At 27.7% G+C, this 27,951-nt stretch overlaps 2 protein-coding genes across 4 annotated transcripts; one reads left to right on the forward strand and one right to left on the reverse strand.

Moving 5' to 3' along the window:
* Positions 1 to 279: 279 nt before the first annotated feature.
* On the forward strand, positions 280 to 16,082 carry LOC111421381 (Spaetzle domain-containing protein 6). Its single transcript, XM_023054522.2, has 6 exons — positions 280 to 551; positions 14,162 to 14,442; positions 14,494 to 14,610; positions 14,811 to 15,197; positions 15,253 to 15,430; positions 15,494 to 16,082. Exons 1-6 carry the CDS (start codon positions 531 to 533, stop codon positions 15,710 to 15,712), a joined length of 1,203 nt encoding a protein of 400 aa, XP_022910290.2. The 5' UTR covers positions 280 to 530; the 3' UTR covers positions 15,713 to 16,082.
* On the reverse strand, positions 15,328 to 27,451 carry LOC111421382 (S-methyl-5'-thioadenosine phosphorylase-like). Of its 3 annotated transcripts, none has more exons than XM_023054524.2 (5): positions 27,319 to 27,451; positions 26,938 to 27,254; positions 26,632 to 26,887; positions 16,447 to 16,656; positions 15,328 to 15,413 (listed from the first exon to the last, which is right to left on the reverse strand). In XM_023054524.2, exons 1-5 carry the CDS (start codon positions 27,334 to 27,336, stop codon positions 15,393 to 15,395), a joined length of 822 nt encoding a protein of 273 aa, XP_022910292.1. In that variant the 5' UTR covers positions 27,337 to 27,451; the 3' UTR covers positions 15,328 to 15,392. The 3 variants fall into 3 exon arrangements, with proteins under 3 accessions (XP_022910292.1, XP_022910293.1, XP_022910291.1); XM_023054525.2 differs by lacking the exon at positions 15,328 to 15,413 and adding an exon at positions 16,079 to 16,198; XM_023054523.2 differs by lacking the exon at positions 15,328 to 15,413 and adding an exon at positions 16,136 to 16,316.
* Between the last annotated feature and the right edge of the window lie 500 nt (positions 27,452 to 27,951).

The following is a 27,951-nucleotide window of genomic DNA, read 5'->3' on the forward strand; positions in this document are numbered from 1 at the left end:
CAAGAAATGAAAAAATCGAGGAGATTAAATTAATTCATGAAGAGGTTTCCAATTTGGGTTACTGTTACAAAATCACGGTAAGTCATCTTCGAACAACTATTGTAATACTGATCTACATTTCTAAAAGAATTAAAACCGGACACTCGTTAAATAATAATAATAAAAAAGAAAGATAAATAAATCGCGCGATGCGATCTTTTTGGGGTACACAATGAGACGTTCTCTTCTCTGTGTTAATAATTCAACGTAAATCGGCGTTTGTCCAGTTTTCAGTGGAACTATGCGGGTACCGTTACTCCCCTCAACTACTACTACTACTACTTCTTGGGGTATCCTAAAGAAGTGCACCGCTCAACTTATAAAACAGTACGACATCAACCATCAGATACTTCACATCGAAGTGTATAACAAAAAAAGTGAACACGATCCGTTAATTTCCAAGAAATACTTTTAAAGAACACCTCTTCTTTATTTGGTGGTTTTAATTTTTGTGAAAAAGTGATTTTAACTTTTTTATGAGTTAAATAATAATGAAGTTCTTTACGATATTTGTAAGTATTTTTTATTATTAACTTTTATATGCATTTTTAAAGAAGCTTAATCAAAATTTATAGACCGTAAACGTAATGAGTTATACAACACGGAAGAAACTTACTGTTCTTTTTTTTTCTTTCGGTATTAATCCAACTCTCTTATACGGTTTATTCAATTTTAGATAGAGTTTATGTAATATCCTGTGTACACCTTGTTAGTTTTAACAAATAGTAGAAGAAATCTAACAGGAAATTTTAGAAATCGATCATAATATATTACACGTGACTTTTAATCATCATCTTACGAAATTTTAGTAACAATATAAAACGTGTTTTTATGAAAGAAAATAACACACTATAAGTGATATATTTTATTACATTGTTCTACGAAGAGAAATTGACTTAAGATTGTATTCGTTAATTTGATGCTCAAAAAGAAATCATCGATATTGATGAAGAAGATAAAATAATGAAAGAGGATATTGAAAGAGATGTACAAGAGACTTGTATAAATAGAATGCTTACAGTTAAAATAGATAATAAAAAATGTGACTTTCTGAAAATTCAATACAATCTTTATGATTTGAAACGGACTCTTGGAATGAGAAGTTTAATGCATTCATTATTACTCAACGATTTGTAAGATTACTACCATTATATGTTAATTGGGTCACTCATAATGATTGAAAATGAAAATCTATTGAGCGGTTTTACACTGGATTGCCAAAAAGTAAATAATAAGCATTGTCATTCATCAAAATCGAATCTGTTGATCAAAAGAAACTCATTTGATCAAAAGATTTAATGAATGACATGAACTAAAATACGATAACCCAATTTCGAAGACACTCTTGACGTTAAGTCGTTCTTTTTCAATATTTTTTTCCTGGAAATTTCAATAATATTATCTTATAGTTTTTATATTATCTCATAAACTAGAATCTTTAAGCTTCAATTTAACATATATATCATATCATGATTCTTAAAAATATAGTTCATATGATTTTTTGAAAATATCCCGTTATCTTTGATTTATAAATTAGACAATTTCTTCTTCAATAATTTTTTCCAGGAAATTTCAATAATACTATCTTATAGTTTTTATATCATATCATAAACTAGAATCTTAAAGCTTCAATTTAAGATATATATCATATCATGATTCTTAAAAATACAGTCGATATGATTTTTTGAAAATGTCCCGTTATCTTTGATTTATAAATTAGGCAATTTCTTCTTTAATAATTTTTTACAGGAAATTTCAATAATACTATCTTATAGTTTTTATATCATATCATAAACTAGAATCTTAAAGCTTCAATTTAAGATATATATCATATCATGATTCTTAAAAATACAGTCGATATGATTTTTTGAAAATGTCCCGTTATCTTTGATTTATAAATTAGGCAATTTTTTCTTTAATAATTTTTTCCAGGAAATTTCAATAATACTATCTTATAGTTTTTATATCATATCATAAACTAGAATCTTTAAGCTTCAATTTAACATATATATCATATCATGGTTCTTAAAAATACAGTTGATATGATTTTTTGAAAATGTCCCGTTATCTTTGATTTATAAATTAGACAATTTCTTCTTTAATAATTTTTCCCAGGAAATTTTAATAATACTATCTTATAGTTTTTATATCATATCATAAACTAGAATCTTTAAGCTTCAATTTAACATACATATCATATCATGGTTCTGAAAAATACAGATGATATGATTTTTTGAAAATGCCCCGTTATCTTTGATTTATAAATTAGACAATTTCTTCTTTAATAATTTTTTTCCAGGAAATTTCAATAATACTATCTTATAGTTTTTATATCATGTCATAAACTAGAATCTTTAGGCTTCAATTTAACATACATATCATATCATGGTTCTTAAAAATACAGTCGATATGATATTTTGAAAATGTCCCGTTATCTTTGATTTATAAATTAGACAATTTCTTCTTTAATAATTTTTTCCCGGAAATTTCAACAATACTACCTTATAGTTTTTATATCATATTATAAACTAGAATCTTTAAGCTTCAATTTAACATATATATCATATCATGATTCTTAAAAATATAGTTCATATGATTTTTTGAAAATATCCCGTTATCTTTGATTTATAAATTAGACAATTTCTTCTTTAATAATTTTTTTCAGGAAATTTTAATAATACTATCTTATGGTTTTTATATCATATCATAAACTAGAATCTTTAAGCTTCAATTTAACATGTATATCATATCATGGTTCTTAAAAATACAGTCGATATGATTTTTTGAAAACGTCCCGTTATCTTTGATTTATAAATTAGGCAATTTTTTCTTTAATAATTTTTTCCAGGAAATTTCAATAATACTATCTTATAGTTTTTATATCATATCATAAACTAGAATCTTTAAGCTTTAATTTAACATATATATCATATCATGATTCTTAAAAATATAGTTCATATGATTTTATTGAAAATGTCCCGTTATCCTTGATTTATAAATTAGACAATTTCTTCTTTAATAATATTTTCCAGGAAATTTCAATAATACTATCTTATAGTTTTTATATCATATCATAAACTAGAATCTTTAAGCTTCAATTTAACATATACCGTATTTTCTCGAATCTTATCCGCACTCGAATCTAATCCGCACCTCGATTTTAAAAATGCAATGATGGTAAAAAAAGTTGGTTTTGCAATGTAATCCACATCCGATTGTAATCCGCATTTGATTTTAGAGCATACAAAATTTGTAAAAAGGGTGCGGATTAGATTCGAGAAAATACGGTATATCATATCATGGTTCTTAAAAATACAGTCGATATGATTTTTTGAAGATGTCCCGTTATCTTTGATTTATAAATTAGACAATTTCTTCTTTAATAACTTTTTTCCAGGATTTTTCGATAATACTATCTTATAGGTTTTATATCATATCATAAACTAGAATCTTTAAGCTTCAATTTAACATATATATCATATCATGGTTCTTAAAAATACAGTTGATATGATTTTTTGAAAATGTCCCGTTATCTTTGATTTATAAATTAGACAATTTCTTCTTTAATAATTTTTTCCAGGAAATTTTAATAATACTATCTTATAGTTTTTATATCATATCATAAACGAGAATTTTTAAGCTTCAATTTAACATATATATCATATCATGGTTCTTAAAAATACAAACGATATGATTTTTTGAAAATGTCCCATTATCTTTGATTTATAAATTAGACAATTTCTTCTTTAATACTATTTTCCAGGATATTTCAATAATACTATCTTATAGGTTTTATATCATATCATAAACTAGAATCTTTAAGCTTCAATTTAACATATATATCATATCATGGTTTTTAAAAATACAGTCGATATGATTTTTTGAAAATGTTCCTTTATCTTTGATTTATAAATTAGGCAATTTCTTCTTTAATAATTTTTTCCAGAAAATTTTAATAATACTATCTTATAGTTTTTATATATCATGATTCTTAAAAATATAGTTCATATGATTTTTTGAAAATGTTCCTTTATCTTTGATTTATAAATTAGACAATTTCTTCTTTAATAATTTTTTCCAGGAAATTTCAATAATACTATCTTATGGTTTTTATATCATATCATAAACTAGAATCTTTAAGCTTTAATTTAACATACATATCATATCATGGTTCTTAAAAATACAGTCGATATGATTTTTTGAAAATGCCCCGTTATCTTTGATTTATAAATTAGACAATTTCTTCTTTAATATTTTTTTCCAGGAAATTTCAGTAATACTATCTTATAGTTTTTATATCATATCATAAACTAGAATCTTTAAGCTTCAATTTAACATGTATATCATATCATGGTTCTTAAAAATACAGTCGATATGATTTTTTGAAAATGTCCCGTTATCTTTGATTTATAAATTAGATAATTTCTTCTTTAATAATATTTTCCAGGAAATTTCAATAATACTATCTTATAGTTTTTATATCATATCATAAACTAGAATCTTTAAGCTTCAATTTAATATATATATCATATCTTGATTATTAAAAATACAGCCGATATGATTTTTTGAAAATGTCCCGTTATCTTTGATTTATAAATTAGACAATTTCTTCTTTAATAATTTTTTCCAGGAAATTTTAATAATACTATCTTATAGTTTTTATATCATACATAAACTAGAATCTTTAAGCTTCAATTTAACATATATATCATGGTATCATGGTTTTTAAAAATACAGTCGATATGATTTTTTGAAAATGTTCCTTTATCTTTGATTTATAAATTAGGCAATTTCCTCTTTAATAATTTTTTCCAGGAAATTTTAATAATACTATCTTATAGTTTTTATATCATATCATAAACGAGAATTTTTAAGGTTCAATTTAACATATATATCATATCATGGTTCTTAAAAATACAGTCGATATGATTTTTTGAAAATGTCCCGTTATCTTTGATTTATAAATTAGACAATTTCTGCTTTAATAATTTTTTCCAGGAAATTTCAATAATACTATCTTATAGTTTTTATATCATATCATAAACTAGAATCTTTAAGCTTCAATTTAACATGTATATCATATCATGGTTCTTAAAAATACAGTCGATATGATTTTTTGAAAATGTCCCGTTATCTTTGATTTATAAATTAGACAATTTCTTCTTTAATAATTTTTTCCAGGAAATTTTAATAATACTATCTTATAGTTATTATATCATATCATAAACTAGAATCTTTAAGCTTCAATTTAACATATATATCATATCATGATTCTTAAAAATATAGTTCATATGATTTTTTGAAAATATCCCGTTATCTTTGATTTATAAAAAGACAATTTCTTCTTTAATAATTTTTTCCCCTAAAATTTCAACTATACTACCTTATAGTTTTTATATCATATTATAAACTAGAATCTTTAAGCTTCAATTTAACATATATATCATGGTATCATGGTTTTTAAAAATACAGTCGATATGATTTTTTGAAAATGTCCCTTTATCTTTGATTTATAAATTAGACAATTTCTTCTTTAATAATTTTTTCCAGGAAATTTTAATAATACTATCTTATAGTTTTTATATCATATCATAAACTAGAATCTTTAAGCTTCAATTTAACATATATATCATATCACGATTCTTAAAAATGCAGTTGATATGATTTTTTGAAAATGTTTCGTTATCTTTGATTTATAAATTAGACAATTTCTTTTTTAATAATATTTTCCAGGAAATTTCAGTAATGCTATCTTATAGTTTTTATATCATATCATAAACTAGAATCTTTAAGCTTCAGTTTAACATGTATATCATATCATGGTTCTTAAAAATACAGTCAATATGATTTTTTGAAAATGTCCCGTTATCTTTGATTTATAAATTAGACAATTTCTTCTTTAATAATTTTTTCCAGGAAATTTTAATAATACTATCTTATAGTTTTTATATCATACATAAACTAGAATCTTTAAGCTTCAATTTAACATATATATCATGGTATCATGGTTTTTAAAAATACAGTCGATATGATTTTTTGAAAATGTTCCTTTATCTTTGATTTATAAATTAGGCAATTTCCTCTTTAATAATTTTTTCCAGGAAATTTTAATAATACTATCTTATAGTTTTTATATCATATCATAAACGAGAATTTTTAAGGTTCAATTTAACATATATATCATATCATGGTTCTTAAAAATACAGTCGATATGATTTTTTGAAAATGTCCCGTTATCTTTGATTTATAAATTAGACAATTTCTGCTTTAATAATTTTTTCCAGGAAATTTCAATAATACTATCTTATAGTTTTTATATCATATCATAAACTAGAATCTTTAAGCTTCAATTTAACATGTATATCATATCATGGTTCTTAAAAATACAGTCGATATGATTTTTTGAAAATGTCCCGTTATCTTTGATTTATAAATTAGACAATTTCTTCTTTAATAATTTTTTCCAGGAAATTTTAATAATACTATCTTATAGTTATTATATCATATCATAAACTAGAATCTTTAAGCTTCAATTTAACATATATATCATATCATGATTCTTAAAAATATAGTTCATATGATTTTTTGAAAATATCCCGTTATCTTTGATTTATAAAAAGACAATTTCTTCTTTAATAATTTTTTCCCCTAAAATTTCAACTATACTACCTTATAGTTTTTATATCATATTATAAACTAGAATCTTTAAGCTTCAATTTAACATATATATCATGGTATCATGGTTTTTAAAAATACAGTCGATATGATTTTTTGAAAATGTCCCTTTATCTTTGATTTATAAATTAGACAATTTCTTCTTTAATAATTTTTTCCAGGAAATTTTAATAATACTATCTTATAGTTTTTATATCATATCATAAACTAGAATCTTTAAGCTTCAATTTAACATATATATCATATCACGATTCTTAAAAATGCAGTTGATATGATTTTTTGAAAATGTTTCGTTATCTTTGATTTATAAATTAGACAATTTCTTTTTTAATAATATTTTCCAGGAAATTTCAGTAATGCTATCTTATAGTTTTTATATCATATCATAAACTAGAATCTTTAAGCTTCAGTTTAACATGTATATCATATCATGGTTCTTAAAAATACAGTCAATATGATTTTTTGAAAATGTCCCGTTATCTTTCATTTATAAATTAGACAATTTCTTCTTTAATAATTTTTTCCAGGATATTTCAATAATACTATCTTATAGTTTTTATATCATATCATAAACTAGAATCTTTAAGCTTCAATTTAACATATATATCATATCATGGTTCTTAAAAATACGGTCAATATGATTTTTTGAAAATGTCCCGTTATCTTTGATTTATAAATTAGACAATTTCTTCTTTAATAATTTTTTCCAGGAAATTTTAATAATACTATCTTATAGTTTTTATATCATATCATAAACTAGAATCTTTAAGCTTCAATTTAACATATATATCATATCTTGATTATTAAAAATACAGCCGATATGATTTTTTGAAAATGTCCCGTTATCTTTGATTTATAAATTAGACAATTTCTTCTTTAATAATTTTTTTCAGGAAATTTTAATAATACTATCTTACAGTTTTTATATCATATCATAAACTAGAATCTTTAAGCTTCAATTTAACATGTATATCATATCATGGTTCTTAAAAATACAGTCGATATGATTTTTTGAAAATGTCCCGTTATCTTTGATTTATAAATTAGACAATTTCTTCTTTAATAATTTTTTACAGGAAATTTTAATAATACTATCTTACAGTTTTTATATCATATCATAAACTAGAATCTTTAAGCTTCAATTTAACATATATATCATATCATGATTCTTAAAAATACATTCAATATGATTTTTTGAAAATGTCCCGTTATCTTTGATTTATAAATTAGACAATATCCTCTTTAATAATTTTTTCCAGGAAATTTTAATAATAATATCTTATAGTTTTTATATCATATCATAAACTAGAATCTTTAAGCTTCAATTTAACATATATATCATATCATGGTTCTTAAAAATACAGTTGATATGATTTTTTGAAAATGTCCCGTTATCTTTGATTTATAAATTAGACAATTTCTTCTTTAATATTTTTTTCCAGGAAATTTCAGTAATACTATATTATAGTTTTTATATCATATCATAAACTAGAATCTTTAAGCTTCAATTTAACATATATATCATATCTTGATTCTTAAAAATACAGTCGATATGATTTTTTGAAAATGTCCCGTTATCTTTGATTTATAATTTAGACAATTTCTGCTTTAATAATATTTTCCAGGAAATTTCAATAATACTATCTTATAGTTTTTATATCATATCATAATCTAGAATCTTTAAGCTTCAATTTAAGATATATATCATATCATGATTCTTAAAAATACAGTCGATATGATTTTTTGAAGATGTCCCGTTATCTTTGATTTATAAATTAGACAATTTCTTCTTTAAAAATTTTTTCCAGGAAATTTTAATAATACTATCTTATAGTTATTATATCATATCATAAACTAGAATCATTAAGCTTTAATTTAACATATATATCATATCATGGTTCTTAAAAATACAGTCAATATGATTTTTTGAAAATGTCCCGTTATCTTTGATTTATAAATTAGACAATTTCTTCTTTAATAATATTTTCCAGGAAATTTCAATAATACTATCTTATAGTTTTTATATCATATCATAAACTAGAATCTTTAAGCTTCAATTTAACATATATATCATATCATGGTTCTTAAAAATACAGTTGATATGATTTTTTAAAAATGTCCCGTTATCTTTGATTTATAAATTAGACAATTTCTTCTTGAATATTTTTTTCCAGGAAATTTCAATATCATCTTATAATTTTTATATCATAACATAAACTAGATTCTTTAAGCTACAATTTAACATCTCATGTAAAGTTTCTAATTAAACTAATTACGTTCTATTAGTGAACATTTGAAGCGTAATTAGCCAAATTTTCAACTTTACTACTTGTATAGTGGCTAACAAATACGATATCTGAGATGGATCTCAACTAATGTAATACAGATCATTAATACAGAACTTTATGTCTATCTAACTTTAATAGTTCACCAACCACAATCAAATCAATGATGCTGATTGTGATTTGTAGAAAGATTTAGGAACTTAATTTTGATTTTAACTTTAATTAACAATGACTGCAGAATACTAAACAAAAATCAGTTCTCCTAATTTGAAGTCAAGGCCGATGTCACCCTGAAATCTATTTGGACTGGTAAACAATAGAAATGAGGTTATCATGGAATAATAGTACATACACATTTAAAAGTTATTACTTATTGTTTGCTTCCAAAAAAGATGAAAGATTGGCAAGTATGAGATCATTAAAGTGTAACAACTTATATATATTGCACAAATAGCCGTTAATTCTAATAACATATAAGATTGACTTAAAATCGTTTAAATCTACACCAAGATTTAATCAAAAATATATTAAAAAGATTAATTTTTCGCCGCACATTACTCAATTTACAGCTAATAAAAGGCGTCAACACATAACTGTTGACACTGTTAACCATATGGAATCGTACCATTTCCATGTAACGAAATACTAATTAAGCCAACTGTAAATTTTCAAGTCGTGATCCGGTTTAATAAAACAAACACAAATTTCCGCTTTAAATCGAGTTTTAAACCGAAAAGTTAAGTTAACAAAAACATATTGATATGCAAAGTATTTTTTAATTTAAATCTTATCGATTATATTGGACGCGAAGTGAATTGAAATGACTCTCAACTTGAAAATAGTTGTTGATACATTTAACGGGACGGAAATTCTACAACTGACACAAATCTACATATCTCGGAAAAGGAAACGAGATCGTTCCCTTTAATTGATAGATAATCTTTTGTAAATATACACATTTCAATAATAACAACTTTAAGCGCACATTGTCGTTTGAATTTTTAAGTACTAAAAGCTTTCACTTTTTGATTATTAACATAACCAAGGAAGTTCAACAAAGTATTTGTTTTAAAATTTCCTTCGCATTTCCTACGTCAATAACAAGTACGTAGAAGAAGTTCTCAAAGAAGATATTTTAGTATTGTTTCGAACAAGATACAATTCTTTTACAGGATTCCACGATGCACGAACGAGAAGACAGGAACAATTAATCGCAGCAGTTCTAATACCGGTTTTAGACTTCCATTTGACCTAATGGAACATGAAGAAGCTTTATATAGCTAAACAGGTTGATCTTGTAGAAGACATCAAAAGATTGGGTCTAACTTTAAATCCCGCTATACTTAATAAAATTGTAAAAAATATTTGAATTTAAAATTATTAAGATAAAAATCAAATTTCTAAAATGAGATGTAAAGAGGTGATGATGATGTAGATTGAAAAACATCTATCTAAAAAGATTTACCGTAAAATTTATATAACGGAATCGAAAATAGTCACATTGTGACGAAATTTTACATCAAAACCAATTTGTAAGAAGTGGGTTTTCTTGTAGAACGCTTCTTTTTTAAATGGAGTATCCCGGAAGGAAAGAAATTGTGTACCTTAGAAATCAAAGAAAGTAGACTATGTACTCGAACGAAAATAACGAGACGTTTATTCCTTCCGGTTTACAAAAGTAATTTAGAATTTGAAATGATTGAGAAATGTTTAAAAATGAAAATAACACCGAGTGTGTCTTCAATCGTGAAAAACAGTTACAATTATTAAGGCGAAACGGTTTTTCAGTACCGTACAGTGGCGTATACACGATATTTCACTTGGACTGTCACAATGGCACTCGAACTTGGTTGGAATTGGGGTCATGAAGGTCAAATAACTTGGCGCCCACCTCTACCTGTTTCATTATTTTTTTTATTTGTTGTTTTTTTCGGTCATTCCAATCTACAGAATGTATTAAAAATGATGTAGAGAATTATAATTAATTATTTTAAATACATCAAAATTATTATAGATTTTGTCAAGTTATAATAATCTTTAATAAAAATGAAATCTCTCTAGATTCCATTTGATTGGGATACGGAGTTGTTGAAAATAAGTGCTGATTTGAGGTCATTTATACCATTAACACGAGGTCGGTTTCGACCGAGGAGCTACTTCTATGAAATATAGATACAAAGCCGTATTATTTGTAATGATATATAACTTAATTAAGTCTGAATATTATGCATTCAATATACAGGGTGAGTCAGGAGGAATGGACCAAACTTTAGGAGTGTATCATACGCTTGAAAATAATGATTATTATAAACAGGGTGGTTCAAATTCGATGTCCGAACAGGCTATCTCGGAAACTATAAGAGTTAGAAAAAAAGTAGCTTACATGTCATGATCTCGTTTTTCGAGAAACTGCTAATGTCAAAAACCTCAAAGCGCTATCGCCTTTTGTTTTTCCCCTAGAGGCCAAAATTGAAAATATCGTAAAACCAGCAAGTGCAATTATCTTGGTTATTATTATAGGTGGAGTATTATAACTCAGATATTGTATGGACACTTTTTTGCAGAGAATTAGGTGATGTAGTCAAAAAAAATTTTTCGGTTTTAGATTTTGAGATATTATGACAATGTTCGTTTTTTTAAATGGAAACAACCACTGATTATTCGCTTATTAAATTCGCTATTTTTTTCTGATTACAAAAATATAGGTCTATTTCTTATTGTTTTAGAATAAAGCAAAAAATAAACTTTTTTTAAGTATCGTCAAAGAAATTAAATTTACAGTTTCCTGTAAGTTACGGGGCGGTAGGTAAAATCTAAAAAGTTAACACTTAAATACGAAGATAAATTCTGGTATTTAAAAACAAATCATTTTTTAATATCTAACATGTCAAACTTTTCAAAATTTTCGTAATTGATCTTAAAAACAGGATTTTTAAAGTGACACTTCAGAAAATTTTTGAATACAAACAAATGTTGCTATGTTTATTTGAATTAACTAAAACAAAGCATATGAGCGCCATCTATCGATAATTTATTAAGTCATTTAAAAATAATATTAAATCGTAATAAAAAATGTGAAATAATGCAATCTATTCCAATTTTTGTGTAAAACACATATAAATTAAACAGTTCAACAAATATATTTGTTCCAAATATCAGAAATATGTTTTTTTAATTTTCAGTTATAGAACCGTAATTTACAGGAAACTGTAACCCAGGAAACCAGCAAGTGTAATTATCTTGGTTATTATTATAGGTGGAGTATTATAACTCAGACATTATAGGGACACTTTTTTGCAGAGAATTTGATGATGTAGCCAAAAAAAATTTTTCGGTTTTAGATTTTGAGATATTATGACAATGTTCGTTTTTTTAAATGGAAACACCCACTGATTATTCGCTTATTAAATTCGTTATTTTTTTCTGATTACAAAAATATAGGTCTATTTCTTATTGTTTTAGAATAAAGCAAAAAATAAACTTTTATTTAGTATCGTCAAAGAAATTAAATTTACAGTTTCCTGTAAATTATGGTACTATAACTAAAAATTATTCTACTAAAAATTTATATAAAATTTACTTTATTTTCTCTTATCTCCATCTTAAAAAACATGATTTTTAATTTGACACTTGAGAAAATTTTTTAATACAAACAAATGTTGCCGTTTATTTGAATTAAAAAAAAATATATGAGCACCATCTATCAATAATTTATTAAGTCATTTAATAATAATATTATATATGTATTAATAAAAAATGTGAAATAATATAATCTATTCCAACTTTTGTGTAAAACAAATATAAATTAAATAGTTCAACAAATGTATTTGTTTCAAATATCAGAAAAATGATTTTTAATTTTTAGTTATAATTTACAGGAAACTGTAAATTTAATTTCTTTGACACTAAAAAAAAGTTTATTTTTAACTTTATTCTAAAACAATAAGAAATAGACCTGTTAAACCCTATATTTAGGTAATCAGAACACGGTAAAAAAAAAATAACGAATTTAATAAGCGAATAATCAACTTCTATGAGATATACATATATACAGGATGATTTATAACATACGGAGCAGACTAAAAGGTAGGCACTAGGGGTCAAACTGAAGAGAAAACTTCAGTTTAAAACTTAATAGTTACATAGATATCGTATGTTAATTTTTTAAATAATTTAACGTCCATTTTTGAGAATCGCTGATATTCAGTAAAGAACAATAAAAATATTTGTTAATGCCATCCTAATTTTTAAAGGAGCTGTAAATGGAGACAATTTATTGTTTCGGTAGTTTTGTTATTTTAGATAATACGTAATTTCTTAAAAGAAATAATAGATGTTAAATTTAATAATTAATAATTTAAATTAATTTCATTTAAATAATAGACATTTAATTTTGACGTTAAATGACATGTCCGCTGGTAAGTAACCAAATCAACTGTAATCAACTGGATTGGCAGCAATAAAAACATGGTATCAGCGGTTCTCAACAAAAAAACACCAGTTTTTGAGTATTTTAACACATTTTTAAATACCCATAACTGCTATATTACCAAGATTTTATTATTTTTGTTAATTATGCATTGTTTAAGTAACCCCTCGCAGTTTGAATTTAAACGTAGTGTAATACCGTATGTGGTAAGAAATGCACGGCCATTAGTTCAACTTTAACGTTCTATATCTTTGTGATTATTAAGTTGTGGTTAAAACATTATTAAGAAAATATCTTCAATTTGGCCCCTTAGTTCAATGAACAATATCCAATAATCTAACGCTGGATAACAACAAAAACAAGAACTAATACTAGCATTAGAACTAATACTAGACCTAGAAACATTCGGGTTAAGTCGTCTTAAGAGACGTACGGCTAAACACGAATGCCGTACGTATCTTAAGACGGCTAAACCAGAATGATTCTAGTTCTAGGTTTAGTGTTAGTTCTACTTTTAGTTCAATAACAATTTAGAACAATCTGTTATGTAACCAAGCCGAGGTTGGTTCAAGGTCACTTGCGGCCGAGGTGCTACATCTATAACGTATAGATACAAACTGCACAATTTTCAAAGATATATATGATTTAATTAAGTCTAAATCGTTTGTAACCGATTTGTGAATTAATCGAACAGCTTTTCAATCGATCTTATACAATAAATTTTTTGTTTTAGATTTTTATATTAATATCTTCAAACCATCTTAACGCGGAGGAAAATCAAAGAGGAAAAGAATCAGATGAACCACCAGAAGGTTATTACGCGTTTATTGAATCACCAAACGCTGAACCGCCGCGGGTTCGACCTCCCCCTTATTCATTTTCAGCTGTAAATTGTCGAGAAGAAATCGAAAAAGTTCCTAATAATGCCCCCTTTAATCTTTGCGGCGATTTAAATAAAGGATCAATACCGAAAAATCCGATGGGACAAAACGTTATGGGATCACCTTACCCATTGTAAACACAAAAATTCTTTATTAAGCAATATAATCAACCCATTTTTTTTAGTGATTTAATTAAAAATATGACTCTAAAATATTTAAGTAGAACTCTTCCCATTTTAAAAGCGGATCAAACTTTACCGAAAGTAGCCCAATTACAAGATGACGGAATTAACGAAAACACGTAAGTAAAACGTTTATTTTGACATCGTGTTTTGTAACTAAAAAATTTTTGTTTCTTACATAAAAAAAATTGCGTGACAAACTCTGAAACATGCGAAAACGGCAACATTTTCATAATCATGTCACATAATACACGAGTTTAGCGTCACGAAGATACAGTTTTTATTTTTGAAAGTATTGAACGACAAATATATTTTTTAGGATTGGTACTTATAGCAAAGCTAATGATCGTATTAGAAGGGACGTAAAGGAAAATGAAGAAAAGCATAAAGATGAAATTAAAAAAGGCGAAGAAGATTTAAAAATAAAAACAAGAAAAAGCAGAAAATTTTGCGACCAAGGCGGTGTTTGGTGTATGTTGTACAAAGCGATAAATGGTGATCCAAATTCCCAGCCAACATCATCGTCTCAAATGCCAATTGAAAGACGAGATGATGTTCCAACGAGATATGAAGGACCACCAACTCCTTGTCCTGCTAAAGTTGAATATGCTACCCCAGTTTTTGCGAAGAATTATCAAGGAATTTGGAGATATGTTGTACAAATTCCTTATGAAGGTTACTTTACTCAAACTGTAGAAGTAACTAGGTAAAAATAAAAGAATCATTTTAATTTTTTTTTTGATTTTTTAATGCTTATTTAGATGCCTACAATCAAGATGTCACTACTTAGACGGTGGATGTTTATCTTCACCGAGATGGTCCAGTTTATTAGTTGCCGAAATTTATTATCCAGATACCGTTTTATCAAGTTCCGATTTGGGAAATCCTCAAAGATCACCCGTTAGTGCTTCGCAACCTCCATCTGTACAAGATTTCCAAGTAAGAGAATTAATTTTTATCTAAAAAATCGATTCAAACAAATTTTTTTTCTTGATCTTTTAGAATTATCAACAATATCTACATAAAAGAGCAGGGCTTCAAGCGGCACCTGTGGATGCAACAACACAAAAACCGATGCATTGCGATGGAATTGATAATTTGGGTTGTTTCCAAGTGCGATTATTTTACGACTGGTTCTTAATTCCGGGATCGTGCAAGTGTTGGAGGCCAGATTATTTCAATAAATATGTGCGTAGGAAAAACGTTTCGCCAGATCTTTAATGTGAATGTGTAAGAAAAAACAAAGCTTGTTGAATAATGAGTATGTAATTATTTTTTTAATAGGAAGACTGTACTTACCATTATTTTTTTTTTTATAAATAATAATTTAATTACAAAATTTGTGGATTATTAAACATCATAATTTATTGTACGATTTAGATTAATACTGGAAATTTATGTTATTATTATGGAAGTTAAAAAGTAGTTTGTTTAAACAACACAATTTAAGGTAAAAAATATAAAAATTTTTAAATTGTGTTGTTTGATCATTATTTTTGGGAATATTAATAAATGTTAATTTTAAGGTAAATAAAAAAAATAGGATGATTGTGTTAATATTTAAATAAATTAAAAAAAAAGAACATCTAAATTAACATAAATTTATTTTTAATAAAAGAAATTAATTGACTTGAAAAAACAATATTAAAAAAAAAGAGATTTATTAAAATGATCTTTTTATATTATTTAATATATAACGCGAATTTCCTGTAAAAATAAAGAAGTATACATTATACTCAATTCAAATTCAATTTTTTAGTTGCTTCCAGTTTTAAGTTTTAGGGGGGCATTTACAACTTCTATGAGTTTTTAATCCTAGGGCAATCTGGAAAAGGGAAAGGATAGGATTTTAGAAATGGAAATTTTGTGAAAAATTGGAATGGAAGAAGAAATTTAAAAGGAACACTGTGCATAGTGTACAGAAAGAAAATAGCTACATAAATTAATATAAATACCTGTAATTCTTGAATTTCTTTATCCCAATTTTTCGCGGCAACCTTTTGGACGGCTGCAATTAAAAGGGTTTTCAGCTTCTCGACGTTATTTTGGAAACTTTGTAGAACAACGTTGTGCGAAACCGTTTGGTAGTCGTCTTTCCAACAATCGTAATCAGTTACCAAGGCAATTGCTGAGTAAAGAAGTCCTGCTTCTTTTGCTAATACAACCTAAAAAATTCTTATTTATAAAGATATTTTTATGAATCACGTTATAATTTTAAATACATATTCATGAGCAGAGTTTGAAAAAGATTGAAACCATATAATGTTATTGGGGTAATGGTTGTAGTTATTTTTATTATATCAGTAAAAGCTATATATATATATATATACAGGGTGGTTCAGTTTTTAATCGGGAAACTTTACGTAGTTCTTGCCAAAATAGCACAAGGTTTTTATATAAACATAGAGTCTTTGAAACTTTGTACTACTGGTTAAGACCTTATTTTCAAGCATACCTTAAACTTCCCTAGCACTCTCTAAGGAGATGAAATTCACCACCCCCTTGATTTAGTATTTTCCTTAAAGTTAATAGTTTCCGTGTAAAAAAATAAAATATCGTGCCATGCACCGGTATGTGCCGCCATGTTTAACTAAAATTATTCTAAAAGTGGCTCTGAGAACTTGTAAATTTCATATACGGTGAATCCTCATAATTGTTGATGATTATTAATAATTTTTGACTCTTATTAAGAAAGAGTATCAATTTTTTAATATTGTTTAAAACAACGTAATTTGTTCAGACAGACATTCATCTTATTTATGGCTTTCTTATGAAAATCACAATTATTTGGTGTTATTTAGTTAGTACTAAATCCTAGGAAGTGCACAACTTCCATAGCCAGCAATAAAGAAATTTCTTTTTTTAATAATAGAACCGTTTTACTGTACAATGCAGCATACTTTACTTTTTTTACGCTAAAACTATTATCTTTAACGAAAAAACTAAAGACACAAAAAAGTAGCAATAAAGAATAAACTTTACAACCCATATTTTTTTATGTCAATCCATGGCGTTAAAAAGTTGTTATAAAAAAATCAAAGGGGTTGTGAATATCATCCCCTTAGAGGGCGCTAGGGAAGTTCAAGGCACAGAATAACCAGAAATGACACTGATGTCGATTCGTTTGATGTTGACGGCACCTCGTTTTGTGACCTCGATGTAAAATCCGCCATCTTATTGCGAGTTACCAAAGGCATAGAATAACCAGAAGTGCCACTGCGGATATTCTGCCAAATCTTTACCAGCAATAACAGCATACCTTAGCAACTCGCTATAATATGGCGTCAGATTTGGCGGGATACCGCTAGTGTCACTTCTGGTTATTCTGTGACTATGCTCATTTTTTAATTCGGAGGAGTGTTTTAAATTGAAGCGCTAAAAAGAAGGGTTGCTATTGGTCAGTTTTAAGCAAAAATTACACGAGGGAACTTCCAGATATTGCCGGCCGTCTAGAAACATTCGGGTTTAGCCGCACGTCTCTCAACACGGCTAAACCCGAATGATTCTAGTTCTAGGTCTTGTGTTAGTTCTGGTGATAGTGCAATAAAAATATGCAACATAGTGATATCTGATGCTAACTAGCGCTACCTATCATTGTCACTACAACTAACATTAGACTTAGAACTAGAAACATTCGGATTTAGCTGCACGTCTCTCAAGACGGCTAAACCCGAATGATTCCAGTTCTAGGTCTTGTGTTGAGACCTAGAGTGCTGCCATCTAGCAACTAATAAGTGATATGTAGGACGTAGTGCTGCCATCTGTTGATTAATATTAATAATATTGTATAAGAAAAGAAAAAATTGACGTGTTGGTTTTCAAATTGAGATAACAAGTCCGAAAATGACGTCTTGATTAAAGCATCTGATTAATCCCAAAAAATTTTTAATCCCTCAAGCTATTATACAACGGCAATTCCACTAATCGGCCTCGAAGCAGTAACAACTAGAACTAACACTAGAAAGAGAACTAGAAATATTCGGATTTAGCCGCACGTCTCTCAAGACGGCTAAACCCAACTAATTCTAGTTCTAGGTCTTGTGTCAGTTCTAGTAATAGTGCTGGTCTAAAACTAGAACTAACTAGACCAAGAACTAGAAACATTCGGGTTTAGCCGCATTGATTCTAGTTCTAGGTCTTGTGTTGAGACCTAGAGTGCTGCCATCTAGCAACTAATAAGTACATTGTAGGATGTAGTGCTGCCATCTATTGATTAATATTAGTAAGTGTATAGTAAAACTTAACCAGCCTGTATATACAGGATGTCAGATAAAAAATGCCCCAAGCTGTAACTCTGTCATTTACATTCCGTTTTTCATGAACGAGGTATCAAATGAAATGGTTTGATGAATACTATGATTCATGCTACAAATAAACTTTTTCCAACGCCACCTTCAATTTCAAACGATTATCAACTTTTGATTTTCAAATTGGTTGGTATGTTTTTCTTCACGTTCTTGGATACAGATTTTTTTTCTGAACCCATTTCTGTACAATACATTAACATTAATTGTAATTTTAGCAGAGAAAAACAATTAAACCATTTTCCGAACATTGTCTTAGTCACTTCTGTAATACTGTAGTGTATCATGGAAAAAAATAACGCGCAAAACTGATAACAGTCATTAAACGATATTTCAATGTTATACATATATGAATGTTCGGAAATATATATATTTATATTATATTTGTAGCATGAATCATAGTATTCATCAAACCATTTCATTTGATACTTCGCTCATGAAAATCGGAATGTAAATGACAGAGTTACAGCTTGGGGCGTTTTTATCTGACACCCTGTATATACAGGGTGATTCACATAAGAACCGACACAGAGCAGGGACATGTAGAGGACAATAAATTAAGATGATTTAACGCAACTTATCTCTACTAAGTTGTACGTCTGAGGAGTTATAGTCCTTCAAAGTTTGGTCTTAAATTTTTAAAACATTGAATATCTTCGTAATACATTAAGCTAGAAAAACCAAATTTGGTATACGTTTTGTGTGTACTGAAGGTATTAATTGGTAGGAAATTGAGGCCAACTGAGGCATTTCAAAGGGTTGATTAATGGTGATAATCCCCTAAATTTTGACAGATTTTTTTTTTCCTTTTGGTGGATTTAATACATTATTACCTCATTTCATGTGGAATTTAATTCTAAAACTTTTTTTACTATTATTATTTTTTTAAAAAACATTGTCATTTAAGTCTAAAGACACGTATTTCGTTAATGCTATTTAAAATCATCGAAAATTCAGTAGTCGACTGTGAAATTGTACGTCAAACTTGACAAAAAGGTTAAGTAAATGAAGAAAAAGGTTGTTCAGTTAAGTAAATGCTTTTTTGTAATTCGCGACGGTAATGAAAGCTATAACAGTACTCAAACGGGTGCTGTAATGAGACTCCTTACAGCATCCGATGCTGTAATGAGATTTTAGTAACATTTTATGGAACAAGTTCAAGTTGGTGACATTGGGTCATTAATTTTTCTAGTTATCAATGTGACAATGTTTGTCTATGGATGTTTAAACGTGTTCTTAGCATCGAATACAAGGTCCACAATGATGAGGACATTGAACTCTGAGCAATTTCTCTTATTTTGGGAGGTGTACATGAAACATTTTTGTCAGGTGAATACATTTTGTGTTTTGACAGTTTCTAATTGTCAATTCAAATTTCTATTTTCAAGTGTTACGGTATTACCAACTGGTACATACCTATTTCCCTACATTGTCAAAATTTACTTTATTTTTGAGAAAAAAAAGGATAAAAACGCGAATTACAAAAAATAGCATAAAAAACACGTTTCATAAGACTTAAATTAAAGCACTCATTCATTAAAAAACTCGTGGCTTCGCCACTCGTTTTTCGACTTGAATTCGTGCATTTCAAACGTGTCTTACGAAACTTGTTTTTTAATATACTATTAAAGCAAAATTAAAACTTGTTGTTTTATAATTTAGAAGAACATATTAAACTTACTGGTGAATGTAATAATAAATTTTAATCAAGAATTTGAGTGACGATTTGCAAATCTCAATAATCTTCAACCGATTTTTGAATTTATTTTATTTCCTTTTGGAGAATTCAATAACGAGAATATTTCATCAAATCTAGCTCATACTTATCAATTGAATTCATCGGCTCAGATATAATTGTGAAAGCATGTGCAAATGAAAATTATTTTTGGAATATATTACCAGAAGAAAAATATTCATTATTGAGATTGGTGACAATGAGGATATTTGCATTTTTTAGGTTCCACATATCTGTGTGAAGCAGTGTTTTCTCAAATGAAAAACATCAAATCGCAATTTATGAGTTCTCTGACTGATGACCACTTAATGGCATCTATTCGATTAAGCATCAGTGATTACTGATTACAAACCTAACTTTACAAGACTTGTTGATGAAATGGAATGTCATGAATCTACTCCAAAATATTTATCACTATACATATATGAAAAAATATTTGTAGCATCAACGTAGAGAAATTTTTCAAAAATATGAAAATTGGAAGAGTGATAAAAGAAATCGGTATCCGGAGCATGATACAGAAAAACTTTTACAACAAAAGTTGTAGCATATTGTAAACTTAACACAATGCTCTATAAGATTATTGCTGCCAGATGCATCAATGTAGAGAATTTTTCAAAAATATGAGAATTAGAAGTGTAAAAAAAATCGGTGTCCGGAACATGATACAGAAAAATTTACGTCTGTCAAGTTGGCACTACATCTTGCGATTTGAATAAAAAAAAACTATACATCGTAATGTTTACAAATTTGTCGCGTCCTTTTTTATGAATAATTTTTGAGGTATTGTACTTTAAAATCAAACGTTACTAAGGATTGCTATGACGTCATATTAAAGTCACAATTGACCAATTACAGTTACGATAGTAGCGTATTAATGATGTAAGGCTCAATGGTGAAAAACCAACATCACCATACTAAAATCATGAGCAAAACGGTTGTACAGGGTGTTCAAATTTCGATGGGTTTGCAGGGTATCTCAGTTATTATGAAAGATAGAAAGTTGCGGCTTTCGCGAACCTGAGCTACTTTTTTGTGAAACTTGCAATGGCGCAAACCAAATTTTTATAGCCCTCTTCGTTTTTGATATACAGGGAGTATTTGAAATTTACGATTTTCAGAAACCTCCTGTATCTCGGCTATCCGGAAACTTAGTAAAAAAGTAAAAACGGGTTCTAATAGATTTTTTCCAAAGAAATTGTATATATAGAAGCCGCATCGCCTATGTTCGCCCGTATACCGGTTTGAAGCCAACGCAAGAGCATTTGTTTGCAAACAAAATAGACCTTGGTCCTAGCAACAGTGGCGTGTACGAATTAGATGAAATTGGTCAGACTTTATCCAGTGGCGTATCCAAAAATTATTGCCGTAATAATTTTATAAATTGTAGAATGAATTTTTTTCTATATCTTTGTCAAGTTTTAATAAGATTTTGAAATATTAAACACAATAAATATAATCTTGTAATCTTTTAAATTAGTCACAGGACCTAGAAACAATATACATACTTGGTAAACCATACAAGTATGTACTATTTTGATTGATAAGTTCTATTTCTAACTTTTTAGTGGTACACTAAATGTATAAATATATATAAATAAAAATGAAGAAAAATGAATCGAAAGAAGAACGACTTTGAAGATTTATTGATTCGCAAATAGGATTCGTTATTTTAGTGTATGTCTTATTCTAGGAGCTAAAATAATATTCGGGAGTATTCGGCGATAATCGGCCGATGGTCCGATCTGTGCACGTTCATTGTTTCAACTGGTTTCGACAAAGGTTGTTAGTAAACAAACCGCGTGTTGCGTTGGCTTCAAGTTTTAATGTTTACAACTGCTTCTATATATACAATTTCTTTGATTTTTTCACGTGGAATTCAATGGTGCACGTAGAATTTTTCTCGTCATCGCGGTTTTTTGAGTTATAAACACAACTCAAATACTGAATACTCAACTTCTAAAATACTTAACTCTTTATAACTCAAAAACCGTGATGACTAGAAAAATTACTTATTATTATTTCTACGTGCACCATTGGATTCTACCCTGCAAACCCATCGAAATTTGGACATCCTGTACGTCATCAAACGTTACCACGCTTGTTTTTCAAACCAAATTGACGAATTACAGAATTACGATTACAGTTACCATAGTAACGTATTGATGACGTGTAACAATTTTGCTTATGATTTTAGTATGTTGTATATGTGAGGTAGAGCTAACTTGACACCCGGTCTATGACTTAAAATTGAGATATAACAAATAATTTATAAGAGAAAATGTTATTTTATTAAATGTAAAATAGACGCGGTCTTTCGGTAAGTTTTTTATTGCACAATTTATACAGCCTGATTCAGAGTAAGCGCCTTATTTTTTTTTAGCCACACTATGGGTACTACTTTCAATATATTTGGCAGTAATATGTTTTAGGACATTCTCTACACGCTGGTGATATCATATTTTCAATTTGACGAAAATCGTAGGATAATTCTGCATTATTTTTGTATGAAATGTTTTATTCCATCAGTTATAATTATTGAGTTATAGAAGAAATTTTGAAAATACTTGAAACTTTTAATTATCAAGGTTAAGGTTGGTACAACTGATCGATGGATTAAAACTGTTTGCTGGATATGTTATATAGGCGAATTCTAAAGCTTTTTTGTATGAAACATTTTATTCCATCAGTTATAATTATTGAGTTATAGAAGAAATTTGTTGAAATACTTGAAAACTTTTAATTATCAGGCTGGAGGTTGGTACAACTGATCGATGGATTAAAACTGTTTGCTGGATATGTTATATAGGCGAATTCTAAAGCTTTTTTGTATGAAACATTTTATTCCATCAGTTATAATTATTGAGTTATAGAAGAAATTTGTTGAAATACTTGAAAACTTTTAATTATCAGGCTTGAGGTTGGTGCAACTGATCGATGGATTAAAACTGTTTGCTGGATATGTTATATAGGCGAATTCTAAAGCTTTTTTGTATGAAACATTTTATTCCATCAGTTATAATTATTGAGTTATAGAAGAAATTTGTTGAAATACTTGAAAACTTTTAATTATCAGGCTTGAGGTTGGTACAACTGATCGATGGATTAAAACTGTTTGCTGGATATGTTATATAGGCGAATTCTAAAGCTTTTTTGTATGAAACATTTTATTCCATCAGTTATAATTATTGAGTTATAGAAGAAATTTGTTGAAATACTTGAAAACTTTTAATTATCAGGCTTGAGGTTGGTACAACTGATCGATGGATTAAAACTGTTTGCTGGATATGTTATATAGGCGAATTCTAAAGCTTTTTTGTATGAAACGTTTTATTCCATCAGTTATAATTATTGAGTTATAGAAGAAATTTGTTGAAATACTTGAAAACTTTTAATTATCAGGCTTGAGGTTGGTACAACTGATCGATGGATTAAAACTGTTTGCTGGATATGTTCTATAGGCGAATTCTAAAGCTTTTTTGTATGAAACATTTTATTCCATCAGTTATAATTATTGAGTTATAGAAGAAATTTGTTGAAATACTTGAAAACTTTTAATTATCAGGCTTGAGGTTGGTACAACTGATCGATGGATTAAAACTGTTTGCTGGATATGTTATATAGGCGAATTCTAAAGCTTTTTTGTATGAAACATTTTATTCCATCAGTTATAATTATTGAGTTATAGAAGAAATTTGTTGAAATACTTGAAAACTTTTAATTATCAGGCTTGAGGTTGGTACAACTGATCGATGGATTAAAACTGTTTGCTGGATATGTTATATAGGCGAATTCTAAAGCTTTTTTGTATGAAACGTTTTATTCCATCAGTCATAATTATTGAGTTATAGAAGAAATTTGTTGAAATACTTGAAAACTTTTAATTATCAGGCTTGAGGTTGGTACAACTGATCGATGGATTAAAACTGTTTGCTGGATATGTTCTATAGGCGAATTCTAAAGCTTTTTTGTATGAAACATTTTATTCCATCAGTTATAATTATTGAGTTATAGAAGAAATTTGTTGAAATACTTGAAAACTTTTAATTATCAGGCTTGAGGTTGGTACAACTGATCGATGGATTAAAACTGTTTGCTGGATATGTTATATAGGCGAATTCTAAAGCTTTTTTGTATGAAACATTTTATTCCATCAGTTATAATTATTGAGTTATAGAAGAAATTTGTTGAAATACTTGAAAACTTTTAATTATCAGGCTTGAGGTTGGTACAACTGATCGATGGATTAAAACTGTTTGCTGGATATGTTATATAGGCGAATTCTAAAGCTTTTTTGTATGAAACGTTTTATTCCATCAGTTATAATTATTGAGTTATAGAAGAAATTTGTTGAAATAGTTGAAAACTTTTAATTATCAGGCTTGAGGTTGGTACAACTGATCGATGGATTAAAACTGTTTGCTGGATATGTTATATAGGCGAATTCTAAAGCTTTTTTGTATGAAACATTTTATTCCATCAGTTATAATTATTGAGTTATAGAAGAAATTTGTTGAAATACTTGAAAACTTTTAATTATCAGGCTTGAGGTTGGTACAACTGATCGATGGATTAAAACTGTTTGCTGGATATGTTATATAGGCGAATTCTAAAGCTTTTTTGTATGAAACGTTTTATTCCATCAGTTATAATTATTGAGTTATAGAAGAAATTTGTTGAAATAGTTGAAAACTTTTAATTATCAGGGTTGAGGTTGGTACAACTGATCGATGGACTAAAACTGTTTGCTGGGTATTTTATATAGGCTAATTCTAAAGCTTTTTTGTATGAAACGTTTTATTCCATCAGTTATAATTATTGAGTTATAGAAATCAACTTTTTTTTAAATGGAATGCCAAAATTTTTTTTTATTATTGAGATGCTAAAAACATTCTTTTCACGATAGTATTTTGTTTTTCTTAAAAATTCATTTCTTCCCCTATCAAAAAGCAAACTAACATTTTAATCTAGTAGCGCATGAATGTTTTACACTCGATGTTATTTTTGTCCAAATATCAAGTAGCGCTAGACACAAAAGAAACAATTAGACTTTATTTTGTAATAAACATTTACTTATTGGTATGCGAAGAAAGGGCACTTTATTTACAATTTGCTCCTAGGAAGCTGTACTCAGCGTCTATGAACAATCCGCACGTTTCTACCTTTATATTATCCTGTTCTTCTAACTGATGTCTAGCAAGTTTTTTGTTTCATGTTTTTTTACCATGTTGCACAGCCTTAGATTTACTTACTGCATCACGCGATTGGCGCGACAAATTTGTAAACTTTACGATAAATTACAACAAATTAAGCGACAATTTATGACGTCATTAGTTTTTTGTTATCTTCACTCTTTACCATAGATTCCCACTGTCAAGTTAGCACTACCTCAAAAATGCAATATTTCAAATATTGTTTATAAAAAAAGACGCGACAAATTACAACAAATTAAGCGAGAATTAATGCAATAATTTTTTTTATTCAAATTGCAAGATGTAGTGCCAACTTGACAGAGGTGAAAAACTTTTACAACAAAAGTTGTAGCAAATTGTACTCTTACACAATACCCTGTAAAATTTTTGCTCCCTGATGCATCAATGTAGAGAATTTTATTTGCCCATTATTATAAAGCATGTAATAATCAAGGATATTAGAACACATTAAACTCTACATAGAAACTGAGTTGAACAATAATTACAGACATTGTTTCAATACAACCACAATAAGTTTCAAAGACCATACCAGAATACATATAATAAGATGAAATTGGAAACATCAAATATCTAATTTCAGATTATTTAAATTATAATTCTGTTGAAACTAATGAAATAAACTGTATGATGTAATCATGATCTATAAAAAAAGTTTTGAAATGAGTACAAGGATAAATGCATCTCTAAAAGCAACTGTGATAAGATTAACATAATCATAGTTATTATTTAATTAAATTTAACTGGATTTTATATTTTTCTATCAACTACTAAACCAACCAAAAATATCTTAATAAACATTAAAAATGTAATCTTATTTAAGTTGACCTATTAACACCATTAAAATTAAGGATTAAAATCATTAATTTTTATTTGTAATGATATTATTACCTCAGGAACAGTAGACATATTAATAACTGCTCCTCCATACATTTGAAAAATTTTACTTTCAGCTTTTGATGAAAACCTAGGTCCTTCGATAGAAACAACAGTGCCTTGTTTATGATGCTTCAACCCTAATTCTTCAGCTGTGTTCATAATAACTTCCCTGAGTGGTTGTGAAAAAGGTGGATTCATAGGAAGATGGAAAAGTCCTGGTAAACCATTCTCACTTCCATCATAAAAAGTTTGTTTTCTTCCCTGAGTTCTAAAATGCTTCATTTAATATGTTTTTTAGGATTATTTCTTTTTATTTACCTATCAATGAAATCATCAACAACTACTAAATCCCCAGGTTGTACTTCTTCTTTTAAAGATCCTGTTGCGGTTGTTGCAATAATATGAGTACAACCAGCATCTTTTAAAGCCCAAATATTCCCTCGATAATTAACATTAGATGGGTTAATATCATGGGTTGGACCGTGACGTGATACAATTACGCATGGCACACCCTCAATCTCACCTTCAACGATTTTACCACCTGATGGATCCCCAAATTGAGTTGTAACTTGCTTTTCATTCCGATTTTTTAAAATATCTGGGTCATCCAAACCTGTACCTCCAATTATTCCAATCTAAAAGCAGTAAATATAGAATATTTATTAGAAATCGATTTATTTAATAAATTTTAAATCTTACCTTTACGGTAGAGGACATGTTTAGAAGTTTGGTTTAAAAGCACGAATAATTTGGAATGAATTGTCCAAACGAAGTTTTCTTCTCTATGTCAACGATACTTCTGATGACCGGAAGACGACTGCGCTTGTTTAACCTTAAAAATATTGACATATCTGTTTTCAAGTTTAAAACAGGTCCGGATTAAAACAATTTTCTTTTAGTTCCCATTTTATTTTATTTTTAGATTACAAAAATAAAAGTAAATAAATAATAAACGTTTGTTTCTTATAAATAATGTGTTACATTATCATTTTGTGCATCGATAGGTGAAGTAGGTGGATAAAGAATAACATAAGCAAAATAAATTCCAATAAAAATCAATACGCCTATGCAAACGACAAAAAATAATGGTAACTAAAACAAATGAAATAAAAATAATTGCGATAAAACATAACACTGTAGTAATTTGATACGTACTCTTTCAAAAACACGTTCATAACTAAACCATTCGGGCATTTTTAAGAAATTGGTCTTATTAATATGTCCTATTTAATTTTTTTTATTGCTAAAAATTTTTATTACCAACCAACACTGATTTTTTAACAAAAGAACTAAACGGCTTTATTCGTTACGTGACACACATTCAAAGTTGAC

This window comes from Onthophagus taurus, chromosome 7, assembly GCF_036711975.1.
Source record: "Onthophagus taurus isolate NC chromosome 7, IU_Otau_3.0, whole genome shotgun sequence".
Taxonomy (NCBI): domain Eukaryota; kingdom Metazoa; phylum Arthropoda; class Insecta; order Coleoptera; family Scarabaeidae; genus Onthophagus; species Onthophagus taurus.

Excerpts from the sequence above, each read along its gene's own strand:
- LOC111421382 (XM_023054523.2), bottom strand. Across the intron at positions 16,657-26,631 it reads ATATGTCTACTGTTCCTGAG|GTTGTATTAGCAAAAGAAGC; the intron begins GTAATAATATCA and ends AGAATTTTTTAG. Across the intron at positions 16,317-16,446 it reads AAGAAATTCAAGAATTACAG|ATTGCCCTAGGATTAAAAAC; the intron begins GTATTTATATTA and ends TCCCTTTTCCAG.
- LOC111421381 (XM_023054522.2), top strand. The coding sequence starts at position 531 with ATGAAGTTCTTTACGATATTT. Across the intron at positions 552-14,161 it reads TGAAGTTCTTTACGATATTT|ATTTTTATATTAATATCTTC; the intron begins GTAAGTATTTTT and ends TTTTTGTTTTAG. Across the intron at positions 15,198-15,252 it reads CAAACTGTAGAAGTAACTAG|ATGCCTACAATCAAGATGTC; the intron begins GTAAAAATAAAA and ends ATGCTTATTTAG.